The sequence below is a fragment of the Cinclus cinclus genome, chromosome 19 (genome assembly GCF_963662255.1).
Source record: "Cinclus cinclus chromosome 19, bCinCin1.1, whole genome shotgun sequence".
NCBI classification, from domain to species: domain Eukaryota; kingdom Metazoa; phylum Chordata; class Aves; order Passeriformes; family Cinclidae; genus Cinclus; species Cinclus cinclus.
In genome coordinates, this window is record NC_085064.1 from 926,203 (window position 1) to 948,334 (window position 22,132).

General features: G+C 45.3%; 1 protein-coding gene across 3 annotated transcripts in view; it reads left to right on the top strand.

Moving 5' to 3' along the window:
• MAPKAP1 (MAPK associated protein 1) overlaps positions 1 to 20,953 on the top strand; it is an 81,083-nt gene extending 60,130 nt beyond the window's left edge. For 2 of the 3 annotated variants that reach the window (XM_062505516.1, XM_062505515.1), the window contains 5 exons: positions 106 to 213; positions 4,813 to 4,953; positions 9,438 to 9,575; positions 18,518 to 18,615; positions 20,362 to 20,953. In XM_062505516.1, the coding sequence (XP_062361500.1) occupies positions 106 to 213; positions 4,813 to 4,953; positions 9,438 to 9,575; positions 18,518 to 18,615; positions 20,362 to 20,487 (611 nt within the window). In that variant the 3' untranslated portion in view covers positions 20,488 to 20,953. The remainder of the gene's footprint in view (positions 1 to 105; positions 214 to 4,812; positions 4,954 to 9,437; positions 9,576 to 18,517; positions 18,616 to 20,361) is intronic. The other variant, XM_062505517.1, reaches the window with a different exon arrangement.
• Positions 20,954 to 22,132: the final 1,179 nt, after the last annotated feature.

A 22,132-nucleotide genomic window follows, 5' to 3' on the forward strand; every position in this document is an offset into this window, starting at 1 on the left:
CACCTGCTGTGCTCCTGGGCTGAGAGTAACCTCGTGTTAGTTGAACGTGCTAAGCCATCACTTTGTTAGAAAACAGATGATTTTACAAGTTACTTTATGTTTCAGGTCCTCAGTATCGGCTGGAGAAGCAGAGTGAACCTAATGTCCCAGTAGATTTAGACTGTACCTTGGAGAGCCAGAGCACTTTGGAATTCTGCCTTGTCCGGGAGAACAGTATGTTTCCCCTTTTCACTTTTGCTCTTGTAAACTGCTTAAACTCACATAAGTTATGTATTTTGGAACACAAGCTGTACTGTCTGGGCAAGTATATTTTGATGAGACTCTGTCCCAAGGCACTTCTCCATGGTGCCAAAACAATATTCCAGAGGGAAATGATGGATTTCATACCTTTAGTAAATAGTCTGCATCCTGTTTATCACTTCATGATTAATCTTTTGCTGTTAAACTCTGCTCTGTAAAGTTATGACCAACCCTGAAAAACACAAAATATGAACCTGTCTGTGTTGCAGACATTGCTCAGTGAGTTGAGGGCTTGGTCTGCAGGGTGTTGTGCCGTGTCACTGTGGCTGTCAGAGGCACTGGGGTTTTCTAATACAATTTGAGGAAATTAGCCATGCAGAAATAACTAGAGCAGTTTGATGATTTTTGAAGTGCCAGACAAATAATATTCTCTCCAGCTCTGCTCAAATATTTTTATTCTATTACTGTTTTAATGATCCTAATACTTATTTCCTGGTTTATTTCTTTACATGAAACAGTATGAAACTTTAAGAAAATACATTTAACCTTGATTTGTGTTTGTTCCCCATGGCATTTTGGTCCATTCTTCATTCTTTACAACAACCACACTCTCGGGTTTGGTGTTCTTTCATCCCAGTTTGTGTAAAAATGTTGATTGTACTAATGAGTAGAACCAGTCACAGTCCTGCCCTCGGCCAAGAATGCTGCACACAGCCATAGTAAGAGCCTGCCTCAAGCAGTGGAAGAGTTTGTTCTTTCTGTGCAAAGGTTAAACCTTTCAGTTGGTGCTTTTTGGCCACAGCAGCTGTGTCCTGTCCCAGAATGGCAGCAGAGCATCCCCAGAGCACCCCTGGTTGAAGCAGTGAGCAGCAGCCTCTGCTCCATTCAGGGAACAAGAAGTGAGACACTGCAGCACGAGCTCCCCGTGCTGCTGGGATTAACACTCACAGCTTTGGCTGCTGCTTTCCTTAAGGGTGGACTTGATCCCAAAATATTCCTGGTGCTCCAGGTTTATTTCTTCATAAAATGGTTCTGAGAAACTGTAGGAGAGACCTTGGCAAGAGGGAGCAGGGGGGCTGTGCTGAGGAAATGGAGCAATTCTGACCTCACTAATCGAGTTGTGCTCTTCCACAAGCCAGAATTCCCCGACGTCTGCATCCCACCTATTATTTTTGTATCGATTTTTAATCTATGAAATGATGCACACTAGTCATGCTTCCATGGGTTTTGCTTGTGATTTAAAATAACTTTTTTTTTTTTTAAACCCAGGCTCTGTAATTAAAAGAATACTGTAGATACTGCATTTTTAATGTATTTTCATCATCTGTGGAGGAATCCAGGCTGTGGCCTGTGTCTCCTGCAGGTCTTTGCTCTCATGAGTCGCTGGGTTCAGGTTGCACCATCACTTAGAGAGTAAATCTGTTGGAAGTTTGTAAGTGGTGTAGAAGGAGGCAGTCAGTCTGCTCTGCCCCAGGAGAGCCTCAGGAACCTTGGCTCAGAATAAATGACACTCTCTTCCTTCTCCTGAAGTCACTGTGCTGCACTACTCCCCTTCCCTGCCAGGCCAGGGGACACCAAGGTGAGCCCTGCTCCTGCACAGAGCCCTGCAGAGGTGTGGGATGGATCCCCGAGGCTGCCAGGTCCAAATTCCCTGAACTGGGGAGCATTCCTGCCCTCAATTAGCAATGGATGGTGCCCATGTAAGAGCATGATGTGGAGCCCTGCTGGGGTGGGGATTCCCATGGCAGGGTGCCCTGCACTGTCCCCACCCAGGGCTGGGTGCTGGCCCTGCACAGAGGGGCTCAAGGACAGTACAGCTTGTGAGATCAGTCCCAGTCCCCTGGTTCCCCCCTGCACAGTCAGAAAATGCATTTTGGGGTGCTTAGGAGCTATCTTTTGGCATGACATTAAAATAGAAATATTGACAGTTTTGCACCATTAATAAAATGATGGCTTGACAATCCTATCAGCAAACTGAAATATTCACTTTGTGCATTCTGTCTTGATTTGAAATACTTTTAGCTTTGATATGCCAGTCAGAAAAAAACTCTGTTGTAACAGCTATTAGTTGTAAATGTGCTCTTCATAGTCTCATAGTCATTTATAAATATATATAGGATGATGCCAAGCATCTGCTGGGAGAAGAGCAGCCACATTCCTTTGGGCAAAGAGAAAGTTTATATTTCAGGGTATTAAATGAAACAAAAACTTTCCATTATTAAGAAATATGTATGGAGAAATCCCCTTCCCATCCAGCATTTACTAATAGCATTCAAGCTAATAAACTGCTTCCAGTGTGCAGAACTTTTAACTTGCACAAAGATTTATCTTTAAACTGAAAGCTGCACTTTGTAATGTGAAATGCCTTTATGTGTGATAGGAAGCTGTTCATGGCTAATTTAGTTTTATTCTTGCCATCTTACTTCTGGAAAGTTCCTCTTTCTCATTTTATCATTAGATAGTAATTAGTATTCAAGGGAAATTGGTCTTAATATATTAAAATTGGTTTAGTGCCTTTAGACCTATAGCAAAGCCAGTGTCTTATTGGAAAATGTAATTGGGGACTCTGTGTATGTAATTAATTGTATTGCAATTAAGAACTTTCATTAAGCAATATTCTAGTACATTAAAGTAATAAGGGACATTTTTGCAGTGCAGTTAACTTTGTGTTTTGTTGTTTTATCGAGGAAGTACAGGTTCAGTTGCTCTTGAATAGGCTGCATATGACATTTCAATATTGTGGTTTTCCTAATGTGTCATTTTTATCTGTGCTCTGGTGCTGGCAGGGGTCCCTGTCAGAGGAGACTTCTGGTTTAGCTTCTGCCTTGCTTCCAGCTCATGGATCTGGTGCTGTTGTTCCACTGCTGTTGGGCTCATTTGGAAATGAGGATTTTCAGTGAGGAGATTGGCCCCAGTGACCAATCTCCCTCTGTTTCACAGGGACTCAGGTGTGTCCTGGGGGCTGTGGGGGCAGCCCAGGGGCAGGTGGAGGGGTCAGTTCTGCCATGTCCCAGCACAGGGTGCCATTGTGACCACACAGTGTGGGGACAGGGTTGTGGGGACACCCCCCTGGTGTCCAGCCTGGAGGAGGGTCCTGGTGGCTCTCAGCAGCAGGGCAGTAGTGCCATTGCCATCCTCCTGCTTCACTGCCAGCCACTGCCACACCACAGCTTCTCAAGATGCTTTTAAGTGCACCAAAAGTTTGACATATCTCAGTGTATCTTTGGAGTAGTGCAGCATGAGGGTTTGACATGATACATTATGATAATCCATAGTATAGAGACATTAACACAGGGGTCTGTGACAAAATGCATTGTAATGTCTCGGAAGGAGCCATTACAATTTATCTTGTCATTCTGGAGCATGGAGTGGTTGCAGTGTTAAGATGGCTCTGCATAAATTCACATGGAGACTGTTTAATTTGATTTTTGGAATCCTTTCAAGTCGAATGGCACAGCCCAATTTGTAGCTTAACCCGTTGGTGTCCCCATTCCCCAAAGGAGGGTCTGTGGTGTGTGAGAAGGGCAGCACTGGGAAAGCTGTGGTGAAAGTCTGGGACCTGGGAATCTCCTGCTGTATGCTCTCCATGTGGCTTTGGACTCATTTAACAGCAGATGCTCACAGTGGTGTAGTGTTGAGGCCACTCCAGCAGTGCAAGTCTCAAGCAAAATTAATGCTGAAAAATCTGACTGCTTTGCTGGAGCTTTAAGATCTGTACTAAAACTCCATCATCTCATCTTCCCATTATTAAAATTTCAGCAAAATATAGTTTTCATTAATCTCCTGCAGCAAATTTAGTTCTCTGAACTGGCAGTTGGTTCAGCTTTTAGGGCTGCATTAGCCAGGATATTAAACAAAACGTGTCATTCCTCAGGATCTCCTGTAAGAAGCTAAATCAGTTTTCAAACATATTTATGCCACTTTATCTACCAGCATCTGAATGATCATTTCGAGCTGAGGTGCTTTATTAGCAGCTGGCATCAAAATTACTCTGTGCAATTATATATTGCATTATAGTAATGTTGAAATTGGTGTTAATCCAACATCATAAAATGTAAAAATCTTTAAAGTGTGTTATATTTTTTCAGTAATTGGCATTTTGGCTTAATGAGTTGTTGCCTTTTATAAAGGCAGTACCTGCAGTGACAATGAGAATGCTAATCAGTAAATAAAGTGCAGCTTCACATCAGCATGCCCGAGGTGCTGCTGGCACATGGGAGATTTGAGCTAGTGCTGGCATCGAGGGCGGCACCTCTGGGGACAGGCAGAGTCCTGCTCCTCGCTGGGTGACAGATGGTGGGCGGCCAGCAGGGTCCCCTGCTCATCCCCTGGGTGCCTGCGGTCCGGGGCTGCCTGTGCCACGTGGGACTGGCCTCTGGCACGGTGTGCTGCCCTTCACGCGGCCACAAATGTCTGTCACCGTGGCCCCGGTGCCTTGCTGATGACCCGGGGTGGAGGCAGCGTCTCCTCCTGCCAGAGACGCGGAGCTGAGCGCTCGGCGTTCCCCGCCAGCTCCCCGTGGTGACGCCGCGTGCCAAACCTCCCCTTCAGCGCCCCGGCCTTGTCTTGCAGGTTCAAGAGGAGAAGAGGTGTCAGAGGAGGATCCCCAGATCGATATTGCCACGGTCCAGGACATGCTCAGCAGCCACCACTACAAGTCCTTCAAAGTCAGCATGATCCACCGGCTGCGGTTCACCACGGACGTGCAGTTAGGTAAATCTGTGCCTGCGCACAGCATCTCAGCCCCTGGGCTGCCTCCAGCAGCTGCCTGCCCGCCCCGGGCCGCTCTGAAACAATCATTATCACCTTGGGCCATTTTCTCATGGAGCATTTGAAAGTGTTGCTGGCATTTCAGCAGTTAAAAATATTGCTTTCGGTTGAAAATACTTCAGTATTTTTATTATCCCCAATCAGTTGCACATGTTGCCTCTGAACGAAGGCCATTATTTAATGACCTCGTCTCTTTTTTTCAGTCTGGGCTTCCTAATGGAAAGCTTCTTGCCAACTGTTTTGTTATTTTTAAATGAGGCTTTGCAAAATTGGGAGTTATTGGGTTTTTCCTTTTCTGAGACTGAAGGATTTTTAACGACCTAGTGGAAATTTGAGGTGGAACAAAATAAACGAGCATTCTCTAAAGGTTTTATATTGTCCTTATTGGCTCGCTGAATGCTTTTGAAAACCCGAAGGCCAAAGGCTGACAGAATCCTGAATTATAAAAGCCCCATTACTGTTTTAAAATGATTGAATGGCTTTTTATCTTTGTGTTTAAATTGTGAAAATTTGATTAATGATGCATTGGTAGGTGACCTGTGACATTCCTGCAAATACTTCCATAAAGAAATGATTCAGCAGTAAGATATTAAGTGCCATAATGTTTACAAAATACATTTATTCTGTAGAATTCAGAATTCTTAAACTGTACCAACTCCTGTATTGTTGTCACTACAGTCTGTTCATTCTTCCATCCTGGAGCACATGTAAAAGTACATGTCTGTAAAATTCTCAGAGAAGAGGCTTTTTTTTGGTTTATTTGGAGCTGTCTAGTTAAGGCAGGATTTATCTGCTGGTGCTGGAGCAGGGCAGTGCTGGGCATGTTCACTGCATTCAGGCAAACTCTTGGGTGTTACAGTTTGCTTCCAGTGAAGTTTGACTCACTGTATCTGGGAAGTGTCAGAAATGAGAGCTTGAAAAGGTCATGACAGATCAGTAAAGATAAATGGTTAAGGGAGAAGAGCTGTTAAATGAAACAAATGGCTTAACTTGTGCAGCAGTGGAGGAGCTGACCCTGCCCAGTGCTGTAAGGACCATAAAATTTCCCTTTTATAACAATCTGTGAACTTGTGTGATTTTGATGGCAGTGCACTGACAATGGGGTTTTATAATCTACTTCTTTTTTAAATCAAAGAAGACCTCAGCCAGGTGTTCAAACCTTGAGCAAATGTAAAAAATCAAAATCTTTCCGTAAAGTCTGAGTAAGTTTCTGGGGTTTCACCTGAATTTTTAAAATATATTAAAAGAGCAAGATTGGTAAAACAAGGACTGAGGGGCTATTTGGGTTTGTGCTGATGAGTGTTACATGTTACCTGTGAGTGACAGACTGCTTCTTCCTCTCTGAAATGGAAAAAACAGGGGCTCATTTTTGTCTTCAGACAAAGTGACTGGTCTGGGAGCTGTTCTCCAGCAGTCAGATGATGGCCACTTGCAAAGACTTTCCTTTGCAGCCTTTTTGTGCCATCAGTTCTGTGTAGTAGCCATAGCAGAGCAAGCATTTCTCGAGGATCCCAAGACTCCTCTGCTGACTCCTCTGTCATTCCTTTGCTCCTTGTTGGCAAATCTGTGGTGTCAGTGGCTGTGCATGAGTGGGCTGCACTTCTTGAAATGTTTTAGCTATTTTGAGGCCTGACCATTGAATTTGAGACAAGGTTTATGAAAAACATGGGAGTAAATTTGATTTTCTGTACGTTGTGCATAGCTCTGTAGTAAAAGGTGATGTGTGGATGGCCATGGGAGGAGTGCCCAGCCATCTGAGTGATGGGGTTGTTGCATTTAAGGTGGCAGTTTAAGGTCTGGGGTATGTGTTTCAGCCCATATCACAGGGTAATGCACACACAGCAGCACTCTCAGCAGTTTTGCAAAGGCTCTATCATGTCAGGGAGGAATAAGACACATTTACTTGTGTATTACATTAGCAGAACTAACAGGAGCATATTGTCAGGGAGAATGACTGCTGGCAAGTATTTCAGAAAGGGGAGGGGGCAATTGCAGACCCCAGCAAAGGGAGCAAGAACAGAACACTGTTACTGGACCCATACATTGATGGCATTCCTTTTGACAAAATGAATGAACTGAAAAAATAATAGAAGGAGCATTTTTAGTTGGGTTTTTAGTATGAGTGATTTGTGCTGCGAGACAGAGACTGCAGAAGCCACAGACACAATACTGTTTTGATTTTAGGTTTCAACACATCCAGATTGTGAGAACAATAACACAAAAAAGACAACACTCTTTGTCAATGTGCTCTCTGGATGTGGGAGAGCTTGAGCCAGTGATGTCGAGATACAGAAATAATGGATGAAGTATACAGCAACAATTTGCAGATAAAAATAATAGAAGTTAAAGTGTATTTTACATGATAAAAAAAAAAAGATGAAAGAGGAGGAAGTCTGTTCCATCTGAGATGGTTACAAAATGGTGAAGTAGCCTCTGCTGAGAAGATTGATGCAATGGGGAGTGACCTTGGCTTGGAGCAGGAGCTGGTGATGTATGTATGAGCATCTCGCTGCTAAATGGACCCAGATTTGTAGCACTAATATACATGGAAGCCCAGAACCAAACTCAGGATAGCAATAAATCAACAGCCACTTTGGGTGTCATTTCTGGTTTATATTCCACTATTGTTCTATCACTTTAATTCATGTCACTATCATCTGTTCATCTGGAACAGTTTTATATAATTTTCCAGTGGAGTTACCTGACAAATCCTATCAAATTAACAAGGTGCATTAACAGTATTGACTGACTGTGAATTCTGAAGTTGCAGGACCAAACAGTGAAATTTTTTGGAGGATATTTATAGGGGTGATTCTCTTAGAGGAAGGGATAGGGAACAGCCCGCACACATGAAGAATTTGCACCTTTATTTTTAGAACTTCCCCAGACTTTTTTTAGTGAGAAAATGAGACTTGGTATCATCAGCTTCCATATTTCTTTAAACTACAGCAAATACCATTTGGAATAATGAACCATTACAGTGAAATACCAACACCGATTTTACATAATCTGTCCAAAATTAAATCACAAACCAAAATGGGCTCCAGATACAGCCTCAGCCTACTCAAATTAGTGAGTTCCAGAAGCCTGGGTGTTAATTGGACTCCTGATACAATGCTTAATTGCCATGTGATCTCTCTGATGTGAGGTGTGTGTAATGCCAGGGCATATTGTTGGGTTTGTGGGGCGTTCCCATAACCCGCAGGGTGGGCAAGGCTGGCCTGGTCTTGGGGCAGGGGCTGCAGCCAGATCTCCCAGGCTCCTGCCTTGTCAGAACCCTCAGGAAGGAGAGGTTTCTGCTTTTTATTTCCAGAGATGCAAGAGCTAAATAATATTTAAATACTTTTTTCCTATATTGCTTCCTTTTGTCGATGTCTCATGAGCTTCACCCTGCAACTCATGACTGAAGACACATCTTTGTTTTTAAGGCTCTGCACACCTAGATGTAAAAAGCTGCCTGGGAAGTTTGTTCAGCTTTGTTCAGCTCCTGAACTGCTTCCAGCAGGATCCTCCTTGTCTTCTGCACTGGTGTGGCCTCACTTTGAGTAGTGTGCAGTTTTGGGCACCACAATGTAAAAAAGACATTAAGCCATTAGAGAGCATCCAGAGGAGGCCACGAGGGTGGGGAAGTTTCTGGGGGGAAGTCTGCAGAGGAGCAGATGAAAGACTTTGTTTGGAGAAGAGGAGACTGAGGTCAGACCTCACTGTGGGCTTTAGCAGCCTCACAAGGGGAAGCAGAGGGGCAGGTGACAATCTCTGCTCTCTTGTGACCAAGGACTCAATGAAGTGCCTGAAGCTGAGACAGGGGATATTTAGGATGGGTATCAGGAAAAGGATTTTCACCCAGAGTGTGGTTGGGCTCTGGAACCGGCTTCCCTGGAAGGTGATCACAGCATCAACCCTGCCTGAGTTCCAGAGGCATTTGGACAAGGCTCTCAGGCACAGGGGGGATTGTTGGGGTGTCCTGTGCAGGGCCAGGGCTTGGACTCAAGGATCCTGATGGGTCCCTTCCAGCTCAGCACATTCTGAACCTCTATGATTCCATGTCTGCTGTACAGCAGATGGAGTGGGGCAGGGGTGATAGTGTCTGTTACACAGAGCAGTGGTGACTGCAAAACCAGCACTATCTCCTATAAATCTTGCAGCTCGTGTAGCTACTGCTTCCAGAAGAGCTCTGTATGCGTTTAGAAGAATTTTTTCTGGGATATTCCTTTCTTTTGGTATGCTTATGCAGGAGAATAAAATGCAGATTATCAATGCAGTTTGATAACCATTTGCTTCTGGTTTCAAAAGCTCCCGTGCTTTCAGAAAGCCCAGAAGGGCAATATACCTTCAGCCCATTTAAGATTTATAAAGTGTGTCAAACGGCTGATATGAAATCGGTTAAACAGATCACTCTTGTGGCTCTCTATTCTTTCTCATCTCAGGTATTTCTGGAGACAAGGTAGAGATAGACCCTGTTACTAATCAGAAGGCCAGCACTAAGTTTTGGATTAAGCAGAAACCCATTTCAATCGATTCTGAACTCCTCTGTGCCTGTGACCTTGCGGAAGAAAAAAGCCCAAGTGAGTAGTCCTTTTTATTTATGTTCTCTCTTCTCTGCCTCCCTGGATGTGCTTGATGTCCAAAGAATTATTGCTACCATGTCCTTTTCTTTCTATAGGTGTATTTTATTCATTACAGGATGTTTTTAATCTGACTCAATTCTGTTATAGAGAACACAGCATAAACAGGCACACATTTTACGAGTGTCCTTTGATGCTGCTCTCAGCTAATGGCATCACTCAGTGTTTCTTGCCCACTGTCACACCAAGGGAACACTGGCTCTGCCCAGCTGTCTCCAGCCCTGCAGCGCAGCCAGCAGATCCATGTTTCAACATAATTGCAATTTTTTGTCGCTTTTTTACTTCCGGACTGGTTTTAAATGTCTTCAGTGCAACTGAAGATCTCAGACATTCAGGAAGTGTCAGCTCAGTCTGAATTTGCCCCGGCCATGGCTGCAGGGTCACTGGGATTGAAGGTGCCACTCTGGGCATTCTGTTCTGTAGTGGTGACTGGGCCAGGACAGTGAGGACAGCCAGGTCTGGGGACAGGCTGGACATCCCAGCTCAGTCATCACCCAGAGGTCAGCTGGCTCTGTAGAGTGCAGCTTCAAAAGCAAGGGCTTCTGCTTGTTGTACTCAGTAGAGTAATGAGAGTCTCTATCTGGAAAATTTGTTTTAAAAAGCACAGGATAGGCCCTGGGAGAGTTGGGCAATGGCTCCCAGTGGGGCCAAAATGGAACTGTCTACTATCAAAAAGTGACTGCAGTTCAAAAGCTCAGATGGATTTTATTGCACTTGTGCCTCTGCAGAGTAGTGAGATGCTGGTATTAAGTACTTATCTGCAAGGTGACAGAGAGGGAGAATTATGTGATACATATTTACAGAGGTAATGATCTGTTGAATTCTCTTGGAAGAGTAAATTTATGGCTGCCACAGATTTTATCAGCAATTATTGAACTATATCCTTCTCCCCTTCATTACCCCTTCCTACTCCATGTTCTTGGTTTAGTCATTGTCTTCCTTTTCTGTCTCTCCATCAAGATTTCATGGTCCTTGGGTAGGCACAATCCCAAGGAGAAGCTTTCCCAATGACCTGGTAGTCTGAAACGTGAGAATTTTGTGTACAGTGCAAGGGGCAGTTTGTGCTGGTAAATCCTGTCACACCTCTGCTTTGTATCCACATTTCATTGCAAATGCAAACATCTGAGGGGATAAAACAGTGCCCACAAAACAAGACTGTATTTGAAGAATCACATTGAAACCTGAGGTTTCCACTGCTATCAACACACCAGGGCACAACCCCTGGACACCTTGGACCCCATCCTGCAGGATGGGGCTCTCCAGCCCCAGAGGCAGCACCTGCTGCTGTGGGGAATTGTTTGTACCCAAATCCTGCCAGCCCAGGAATTTCAACCCCCAAATAGAGCCCAGGTGCAGGAGGGGAGTACCTGCATGTGGGGACATTGAGTGAAGAATCACGGTGGCTTTGGAGAGGACACTGACAGGTTACAACCAAGGCAACCATTACACCACTGAGGGCCTTATTTGCTCATTTTTGTGTGAACATCTTAAACTTCTCCTACTAAATAATGGTTCAGCACAGTTCCAAAAGGAGAAAATACTTCCTCCTGAAACTGCTGACCTTTTCCCAACTCACTAAAGATGTTCCAAAAGTCATTATTTTAGGCCAGCAGAAAAGACTTTTAGTGTGACATCTCAGAATGATGCATTTTGGGGAACTGAACAGCAGATCAGTATCTCTTGAATTTTAAATGGAAAAAAAGTTATTTTAGTAGCATAAAGGAATGAAACTCACTGTATTTCACAAGTTTTGTCTGTGATTTTTATCAGCACGGTGATGTATGTTTGTAGCAGAGTTTACATCAAAAATTATTCCCAGATCTTTCTTGAATGAATTATTGCTAAGAGAGGCTGAGTACAGATAAGGTCTTTGAGTTCTGCAATATATTTTGTTTTCATGTTTTTATCTCTTGTAACACAAACATGCTCCATCTCCTCTTTCAGAAGTGCTTGTCCCGTTGTGCCAGGCTCTGGCTTTGGGGCTGCCTTCCCTTCCCAGGTGCTTCCATGGGGTTAGAACCCAGCTGAGCTCTGCTCTGCTGGGCTGGGCTCTTGTGACTCTGAAGACTTGAAGGTTTTGGACCAGCCTTCGAATGTGACCCCACTTTTTAGTAAGGACAAGGGGCATTAGGAATGGAGGTTGAGTGCTGGGACCAGCATAGGGGTGCAGTGGAGAGCTTCGTGCACATGTTCTTTACTTCCCTCTGAACTGGTGCAGAGAAGCTTTAGTGGCACCTGTGTGTGTGTGAAAGGACTCAGCAGCTTCAAAGCTGACGTGTGGGAATATTGACAGACAGCTCAGAGCTGTTCTGGACAGGCTGAGTTCACAGAACTCAGAGCTGCCTTCAGCGAGGGCAGAAAATGAGAACAGAAAGCTCTGGCATCCCATTTGCCATCAGTGGGGGGACTGTAGGCAGGGAAGGCTGATGATTTTTGTTTGCCCTTGTAGGAGTCCTGGGTCAGAATTTGAAGTTTTATTTGTAAATTAAATCAGACTCCCTGGATTTAGGCTGAGGGGGGAGTTAATGGCCTTGCTGGCTTGCTCTGATGCCATTAGAACCTGACAACACTGGGCACGACCATCTTCTTTAAATCAGGTTCAGCCTGATTATCACAAGAGATTCTGAATGTTTTGAGTCTTGAAAGGAAGCATCCTATCATGGAGAAATAAGATTTAAGCCTTAATAAAGTAGTTGTCATTTTTATAGCTGAAAAGAGCTTTGTATCTCAATTAAGTGTACATAATATAAAGTCTTAAGGAAGCAACATAATACGTTTAATACAATTATATCCCTTTGCAATAGTGTAATTTAAAGGAAATCTGATTCTGGTAATGTCTCTTACATTATTTGGACAGGGGAGAAACTTCAGTGTCACTGCCCATTGCCATGTGCAGGGCTCTGTGGCCCGAGTGGCCGTGATGGATGTCCAGGGCTGCTGGGCACTGAGCTGGGCAGGGGTGCAGAGCCTGGGGCAGCCCCACTGGCCACCACACCTGATGGGCCAGGCACCTGCCCAGGGTTCTCCCAGGCATCTGTGCTTTACACGAGCTGCAGAAATTGGATTTATGTGATAATTTACTTGAAACACTGAAGCAACATTCTCTGTGATCCTCTATCTGCCTTTTTTTTGTTTGTTTGTTTTCATAAAGCAGAGACATCTCAGTTGCTTTGTCAAAATACCCTTGGTATGAAGGTAAGTCCAAATAAAGGTGTTCCGTAGGTCATGGAGTACATGGGTAACTTCAGTTTGTAATTTAATTGCCCGCTTTGCACCCTGCAGCTGAAGATTTCCTTTAAATTCTGATTCCATTGTTGCACTGGGGCTTAACAGAGTGTTAACCTGGTAATAGGCACAGGGCCTCCCCATTATATGTCTCGCTATCGAGCGGTTCTGCATGACTAGTTAAAAAAGATGGCAAGAAGATTAATGAAAGCTGCGAGTACAGAGGGGGGGCAGGTACCTCGGTAAGACTTCCAGCCAGGAGATATTAGAGCTGAACCAGAGCTTGGCTTTTTCTTTATCCCGTGACCTTTGAACCTGCCTTACTGTCGAGAGCTGCCAGCCGAGCCGACGTTTTGATTGATGTTGCTACACGAGTCAGTCTTTCCCATTGAATTCCACATCTGCACGAAAATAGCTTTTCCAGCAGTATTCACCCTGGCTGCAAGTGATAGCCAGAGCGATGCCTGAACCCCCTTTATGTAGTTTTCATTTAAAGCTGAAGGTATTTGATGTTTTAATTCGGTGCCCGGCTCCTCCCGGTTATGCACATTGGGTAATACTAGTTTAATGAATTCGTTGTTGGGTTGTGGAAGGGCTGAAAATACTCAGGAAGTGTTGGGAAGGCGTTGGGTTCCTGCTGCTCTGGGAGCTCAAACAGAGCTGTTGCAGGTTTGCTCAGAGCCTGCGGTGGGGCCAGAGCAGATGCAGTGTGTGCCCTGCAAATGGTGCCCAAAATAATCCTGTGCTGGTTCCTGACATCCCACAGCAGAGCAAGAAGTAACACAGCAAAATCCCTACTCAATAAGCGACTAATCACAGGGTCTGACCAAAAGGTAAAAAACACATTCACCAGAGAAAATGTTCCCAAACTTGAGGCTTGGAGTGAAAGGAACATCCAAGTGTGGAGCAGAAGGGAAGAACCAGCCCGGGGCAGCGCTCGGCAGGACGTGTCCCAGCAGAGAAGGGCCTGGAACGAGGGGTCCCCAGCCCTGGCACGAGGGGTCCCCAGCCCTGGCACGAGGGGTCCCCAGCCCTGGCAGGGGCAGGAGCACTTGGGAGCTGCTGCCGTGCTGATGAGCTGCAGCCCCTCCAGCAGCCTCCCCGTAAAAGTTCTCCTGAGCGCAATCAGGAGCGCGCATTGCCTCATCCTTTTAACAAATCTGTTCTGTAGCCCTATTAAAAGGGGTCTTCATCTATCCTGTCAACGCTATTCTGCTGGGGTTTTTTAGTTTAATTACACTATCCAATTAAAACTCCTGGGTGCGTTTTGATTGGCCTCTCCTCGGGCCTGAGTGGATGTGACATTTACAGGGCTCGCCTCTCCGGCAGACAATGCGTGATTGATGAGCTGCAGACGCGGTGCAGGAGCCCATTGCCATGTGGAAACACTGCATTTTGATTTATTTATCTTTTTCCCCCCAAACAAGGTTGCTGGTAAAGAGGTTTTGGGCAACCCCGAGCTGCACCTCAATTTTCAGCATTTTTGCAAAAATCTTCATTAGTATTCTGCCCGTGATAATAATTTAAAGAAGAAACAAAAGGCTTTGGGGGAAAAGAATCCAGATGTGTGAATAGTTACCACAGTTTGACATAAAAATGGGCGTGTGGCTGCACTTTAATTGCAGCTCTGTTTTCAGGACATTTGCACACATGGCACCCTTTAATAGCAATGCTGAGTAACAAGCCTACAGTGGAACATAAAGGGTTGGAGGAAAAGAGATTGTGGAATATGCTGCTGCCTGAGAGAATGGGGCAAGCCAGCTGGACCACAGCTGTTATTTTTTTCATTGACAATCTTATCATTTGTTCCCACTTAAGTACTGCCCTGGTTTGAGGAGATCCACCCCGGGTTCATAGTGGGCAGCCCAAACCCATCAGTGACTCCGCTGGTATCAGTGGGGTGAGGATTTCATCCAGAACTCACTGTCCTCAGTGCCTCTAAAGGACATACCTCTGGGATAAATACCACTTACATAAAATGGGATTAACCCCACCTGTACACACAGGTCCACATCCCATTCTGTCTGAGGGTGGCACATCTGGATCATCCAGCTGCAGCCGTGCTGCAGCCTGTGACATGCCCTGTGAAGTTTTGTTACCAGAGGGTGTCAGGAAGGGTGTTGGGTGTTTTTGGTGGTAACACAACTCTTGCAGCTCTGTAGACCCTTCAGGGTCATGGCATCATTCCTGAGGTGTCACACATGGATTTCAGGCAGCTGAGCCCCTCCCCAGTGCTTTGGGTGAAATACAGCAGTGGTTGCAGAGCAGAGGGTCCCCCATCTCGTACAGGGTTTGAAGGAAATGTGTCCTAGTACGAAAGTATTGCTGATGTGTATTTTATTGTCCACATTTCTTGCTTTTTACTTTATTTATTTCTAATCCTCCTGCATCCTTTCTGGGCTCATGAGAAGGGATTTCAGGGTTTGAGCCTCTTGAGGTCACAGTTTCTGAAGCAGTGAGAATTCGTGGTGTCAAACGGTGTCCATAAGTGCTTTGTTCTTTGGAGAGTCCTTTTCCAGCTATTTATTCCACTAATAACTCTTAATTGTTGACTTCTGCCTTATGGCCCTGTAATGACAAAGCAATCATCAAGGTATATTGAAAAATTAACATAAATTTGCATTTCCAGTGTTTGTTTGTTTTCTGCTTTGTCCAATTCATGAATATTCTTTTCATCCTCCATCTAATTAGTGATTTAATTCCGTGCATTCTGTTTAAAGAGTGGCTTGGCAAAGAGAGGGTTTGGGCAAGGACTCAGTTGTGGGGTGGGAGGAAAAGAAGAAAAACTTGTTAGTTTTGGCAGATTTGGTAAAATGTTCTCTTTTCTTGTGCAAATTCATATCCTTGTTTTCCAGGCAAAAAATGTATATTTTAGACTTTGACAAAAAGAGTTTGTTACTTAGATTAGAGTGATTTATTTGTTTACCTGTGTCAGGTGCAGTGTGGAGCCCACCAAGGGTTTGGGTGTTTTCCCAAGATTGCACAAGGAATTAGCACAGGATTTGCTGTAGCCTGTAGGAGCACATGATGGTCAGTATTTCTGGAGCTCTAATTGCACAGGATCTCTCGCTGCTGTCTGTAAATGTGGGGCTGTGGAGGAGCTGGGGCAGGCTGGAGGCTGCAGCAGGAGTTGCAGCAGCCCTGGGAAGGGTGAGGAGAGCCCAGAGCTGCAGGGACTCTTCCCTCGCCTCGTTGGCAGTGCAGTGGTGCTAAAAATCAGGAGCTGGGTGAGCAGCTGAACGTGAGACGTGGTGCTGGAGGAGTAAATGAGCTCTCCTTGGTGAATTCCCAGTGAATTAGCATCCTGCCCTTCCATCGGGCTCCTCTCCAGGAGTAACCACACAGGAACCCATTAGTGCTGGGCTGGGGGAAGATTGATCAGTGCTCCCAGCTGGGGCCAAAGGGCACAGAGGGGAGATGCTGCTCTGCTGCAGGGCCGTGGCTTGGGCTGGGGCTCAGCCGTGGTGGGGCTGCCGAGGGGCACCAGGGCCATTGGCACGAGCCCCCTTGGCTGTGCTGAGCTCACCCCGTGACAAAAGCTGCTGGTACCAGCTGAGTTTCTGTCGTTCCGTTTCTCTCCGTAACTGTTTGAACAGAAAAACGTAGTCAGGAATAACGTGGGGTCTCTGGTTTTGTGCAGCTGATGAATGCTGATTGCAGGGCACTGAGGTTCCCTGCAAACACCACTGTTGGTGTGCAGGGATGGTAACAGCTGCTTGTGCACGTCTGCATTTGGTTTAAATCCCCCATCACGTGCAGGAGGAGCCACTCGAGCTGCTGCTGTTTGATACCAGATCCTCTCACATGGAAACATCAAACCATGGAAGCTCCTATTGATCTCAGAATTGTCAGGGGTGGTGCTCTATTGGAAAGAGGTACATCACGTATTTAAGCACTCTTGGAAATGGAAATCAATCTCACAATTCATAAATTCCATCTGGCTAGAAGAGTAGCAGAGCAAAGTGCCAGTTAGGATTTCAGTGCACTCATATTTCATGCTGTAAGTAGTGTGTTGTGGACTTGGAGCCCATAAACATGATGCTGTAATGGGGCTTTCTAAGGAAAAGACTTCTTGGCTTCTTTCCACTGAATCACCAGTCCCAGCAGGATGGGGCTGCATGTTCTGCACAGCCATGGGTTTGGCCAGTGCCCTGCCAGGCAGGCAGGCCCAGAGCAGCCTCTGTGCCCCTGGGAGCAGGAACGCTGCCCTGGGCTGGGCTCTCAGGACCTTCTGAAGAGGTTTTCTCTTGATCCACAGCAAGAATTACCCAGTGACTTTCCAAAACCTGAAATACAGCAGCTCTTTGGGATTCTCTGACTCTGTTTTGTGCCAGTTTCATTTCTGCTAACTGGTGTGGAATGTTCATTGTCCAAGGAAAATGGTGGGAGCTGGTGGAGCACGGTGCTGTGTCCCATCCCCAGGAGTGGTGCACTGGCACTTTTGGAATCATTAAGATGCTGTGTTCCAGGCAGAGCTGCATGCATTAACATGCTGATGAGCTCCCAGCTTGGAATTCCGCATTTTTAGTACCACTGAGGCATCATTTGTCAAATGATTTAAAGGGTTGGGTTTTTATTATTATTATTAGCCAATTTTTCAATACAGAATTTATATTCCAGATTAGTGCATCATAATGGTGTTTAATTAACATGCCACAATAAAATACTTGCATCTCAAATTTCCTGGCCACCAATCTGAGCATATATCAGTCACTTTTTGGAAATCTGGAGAATTAGATAATGTAAATAAGATTTCCAATTAGCTTTCCTGCAGGAAAGACCTGGATTTACCGTAATGTGGCTGTTGCTTTATGGATTGCTAACTTTGACTGTTGAACTGAATACATTAGAAATCCCTTGGAAAAGTATCATGTATAGCATATATTTAATTTTAATTTTGAAGCCATCAGTATCCATACGAGTGAAGGATATTTTGCCTTCCTTTGTATTCCACACTAGACCTTTGTGTCTGAGCCGTTCCTCCTGGCACGGCGCGTCGGAGCCCAGGGCTGTCCCGGGGCAGCCACAGAGCAGCTGGGCCAGCACTGTGTGGCCACAGGGCCAGCACGTGGAGCCTCTGCTTGGGATGGAGGCCCAGCACCAGGAAGGTGCCAGCAGGTCACAGTTGGAGTTGGGTTTGATTTTCCTGGGTGTGGGAAGGTGATCCCAGCCCTGAGCTTGCATCCCTCGGTGCCGTCACCGTCGCCACCCGCAGCCAGCTGGGCTCGTGTGACGTTTTGGGAGGAGGGTTTGGAGTGCTGGTTCTGGGATTAATTGGATTAATTGCTGTTTTGTTTCCAATACAACCCTTCTCCTCACTGCCCCGTGAGCAGCTGCAGGCACAGCCCCACGCTCTGGCTGAGCCGCAGCGCCATGGGCCCAGCAGAGCTAACCAGCCATTTGATGGATTTTTGCCTTTCCTGCAGTGGGGATGTGATGGGAAAAGGAACTTTATTGACTGGAGTTCAGCTGCTCCTGTAAGCCACCACTTGCCTTAAATTGAAATGACATGAGAAGCCTGTCAGCATTTCATTGCTTCCTTCTGTCGTGCTGATGGTACGCTGAGATCACCATCTGTGGTTTTCTTCTGTCAGGCACACAAGCTCTGCTCAAACTTTACAGGAATATTCCAAGCAGTTTTTTTCTTATCTTTGCAGGTCATGCAATATTTAAACTTACATATCTAAGCAATCATGACTACAAACACCTTTACTTTGAATCAGATGCTGCTACTGTCAATGAAATTGTACTGAAGGTGAGTATTAAATTTTAACGTGACCCAAAATCCAGGTGTTTTACCACTTGTTAGACATGTGAGTATTCAGGAGGCTCTGGAAACACGAGGGTGCAGTGCCTGAGGACCACTGGGGTGTGTTTAACCTGCCAGGATGGCTGCCTGTTGTTTTATTCATCCTTCAAACAGCCACACAGCCACTGCCTGTCTGTGCATAGGGTTTCCTTTTGTGCTTGTCTCTAGTTAATAGGCACACCATTTTCTGTGGAATTTTTTAGGAATCTACCACATCTTATTGTGCCCAGGTAGTTTCCACCTCAGGGCACGTGGTCGGCAGCCCCATGCCATGCAGGGGTTGGGTGCTCCTGCCCCTCACACCTCTACCCCACACTCAGGTGTCCCTACACGTGTCCCTGCACAGCTCACAGGGGCTTCTCCACCCTGATCCTCTCTCAGGAGTCTCCTTTCCTTGGGGCTCTGTACAGGCACAAACTCCCTTGCTTTGGGAAACAAATTTTTGCTACACTCTTGAAAGATTGAATGTAATTTTCCACAAGTTTATCTTTCTTAGCAAGTCAAAATTCAAAAGCAGTAATTTTGGCAAACCATCTGTTATGTTTGCTTTTATTGGCTGTGTGGAGTTTAGAGGATTGTTAAACAACTGACGTGCAATAAAATAACTTTTATTCATTACACAGAAGGTCAGCATGTTTGAGGGGTTTCTGTTTTGTGAGTTAGGCAAATTCTTCTGTTCCCACTTTATCTTAGATTAGCTATTGCAATCCCAAACACATAGAATCATAGAATCATTAAGGCTGGAATATACCTCCAAAATCATCACGCCCAACCTTTGCCCAAAGTACCCCCATCTCCTCAGGGTTCCAGGGGTGGTGACTCCACACATCTGAGACTGGTCATCAACAAAGGCTAAAAAAAAAAAAAAGTTTACTGTCAATAACATGAATATTCAAGAGAGAAATAATATTGAGCAGTAATTTTCTCCTAAGTTGCAGTTTGTTTATACAGAATGTTCTCTGGTTTCATGCACAAGTCACTGGTTTGTTTTCAATTCCATCAGCATTAGGGAGCACAGAAAAAATCAGACTTTTCAAATTAGGCTTTTTAGATGATCAAGTGAGAAGGACTGAGACTTTATTGACCATGAAAATTCCCTATATTTTTATGCCTTAAGCTGTAATATGCAATGAAAGTGAAACACTCTATAGTGCATAAAATTGTGCAAGTTTTAAGCCACAGCATATTAACCAGCTAATGACAGACCAAAGGGCATTTTTATCTTTTTGATTCTTGCATTAACCTTCCATTAAAATTATCTCTGAGATTATCACAAAGCATTGGAGATAATAAATTTAGGGAGTATCAGGCTTGTTAAATACCATTTTAAAATGCTTTCATCAAGTAAAATGTGCCAAAACACAGAGAAACTCTGAGATTAGCTGAGTGTGCAAACATCATAATGAAAGAATTCTTTTTACTGAGGCTGATAAGGTCCTTTATTGATGCTCATTACTGGCTTATCTCAGCACTGGGGGGTCTGCACAGCTCGCTGCCTTCCCCAGAGCTTTGGGTGACCCAGAATGGGACGAGGGACACAGGAGGAGAGGCCAGGGCTCTCCTGGGTCTCTGGGCTCTCTCTGCCATCATGGTGCTGGTGGTTGCTGGGACCAGTTCCAGCAGAGCCAGCACAGGGGGTGGGGTGGGGGTCCCACCCTCCAGTGCCATTAACCCCCCCCTCGTGTCTTGCAGGTGAACTATATTCTAGAGTCGCGAGCAAGCACAGCCAGAGCAGATTATTTTGCTCAGAAACAAAGAAAACTGAGCAGGAGAACAAGCTTTAGCTTCCAGAAGGAGAAGAAGTCGGGCCAGCAGTGAGGCCGAGGCTCCAGGAGAGGCTGTGTGCTGCTCCCCGCCCGCACCGCGCTGGCAGCCAGGACTGTGCTGCCCCTGCTGCCCGGGGCCGGCAAGGAAAGGAATCTGAATTATCCCGTCTCTCGCGGCTGGAAGATCATCCCTCGTCGGGGATGGGAAGTCTCCCCTGTGACAGAAATAAAGAGCCATATCAGCCGGAAAGAAGACTGTTACGCTTCAGGTTCCTTTGATTAGAAATAAGAGAATGACGTAGACTGGCATCATTTAATTACTGTATTATGTACAATCACAAGAAGAGATGTGATTACATATTATTTCACAGCCTGGTTAAAATAAATTATATACATCTGTAATCCACCCACGTACACGCAGGTATTGCTTGTGACATGATCAAATTTCTAAAAACAAAATGTAGGACAAATGTATCCATTTTTACTATTAATAAACAGATGTAATCTTTTTCAAGGTCCATATGATGCACAGTTCTTTTGCGGGGAGGCTGCAGTCCCAGATGGTTTCACTTCTGTTGCTGAAGTGCAGGAGGCATCCGTGAGCCAGGAACAGCAGCCGTGGCAGGGGAGCGCTTAGCGAGGGAGCACTGAGACAGTTGAGTCTGTTTTGTTCAAAAATATTTTTATTTAACTGTGCTTTTCAGCTTTGCAAATGCTTTATTAGAAGTTCCTTGCTGAAGGCATCACGGTGGTTGGAAATCCACGTCTTGGTGGTGGAGAGGAGAATGCTCTTGCCCAGGACCCTCACATCCTCTGGGGCACCTTGCCCTGGGGACTGAGAAATGCCTTCACCTTCTCTCTATATTACTCTTTAACAATAAAAATTAAGACCTATTTTGTACTGGGATTTGTAACTATCTTGGCCTTGTTCATCCTTAATACATCAGGGAGCACAGGAATGGATTGCTGGGAGCCAGAGCTGTGTTTTTGGTTGAATTCACCAGAGGTGTCTTTCTTCCATCTCTCCAGGTCACTGGAGCTCTGTATACACACCCCACTATCACAGAACTGCCCTGGTTCCCCACGGGGCTGGGGGCAGCTCCCTGAGGCACTGCCCACCCTCTGCCAGCCTCCCACCTTCCTTTTGTACAGAGAAAACTTCCTGAGCCTTAACACAGCGTGCAGGAGCAGCCCCTGGGCAGAGGGAGGGTCTGGGTCTCACCTGTTGTGTTTATGTTCTGGCTTTCAGTGGCTTGGCCCTGCACCACTGAGGCCAGCCCTCCCTGTACAGTCTTCCATGATATCTGCAAAACAAGAGAAATGCTATTTTATAGTATTCTATTAATTTTTTAATATTTTCTATGTGCAAATGCAGCACAGATACAATGGGAAAAGCCCCTTCGATGTAAGACTCTTTTAACGGACTCTGTGAAATATTTAACATTAAAGTTGCTCTGTGAATATTCTTTGGCCACCCAGTTTCAATTCTTTTTAACTGAACTGAAAAATTGCCTATTTGGTACCAGAAGCTGCAGCAATCTCCTGTTTCCATGGCCATAGTGCTGTTGCCACCCCCTCACGTGTATTTATTATCAGCAGAGATTCAGCATGTGCAGGTTTGCTGTCAGTAGAGCCTAGAAATCTCAACTGGTAACATGTCTGCTGTCTGTGACATTTGTGGCACAGTCCCTTGCCAA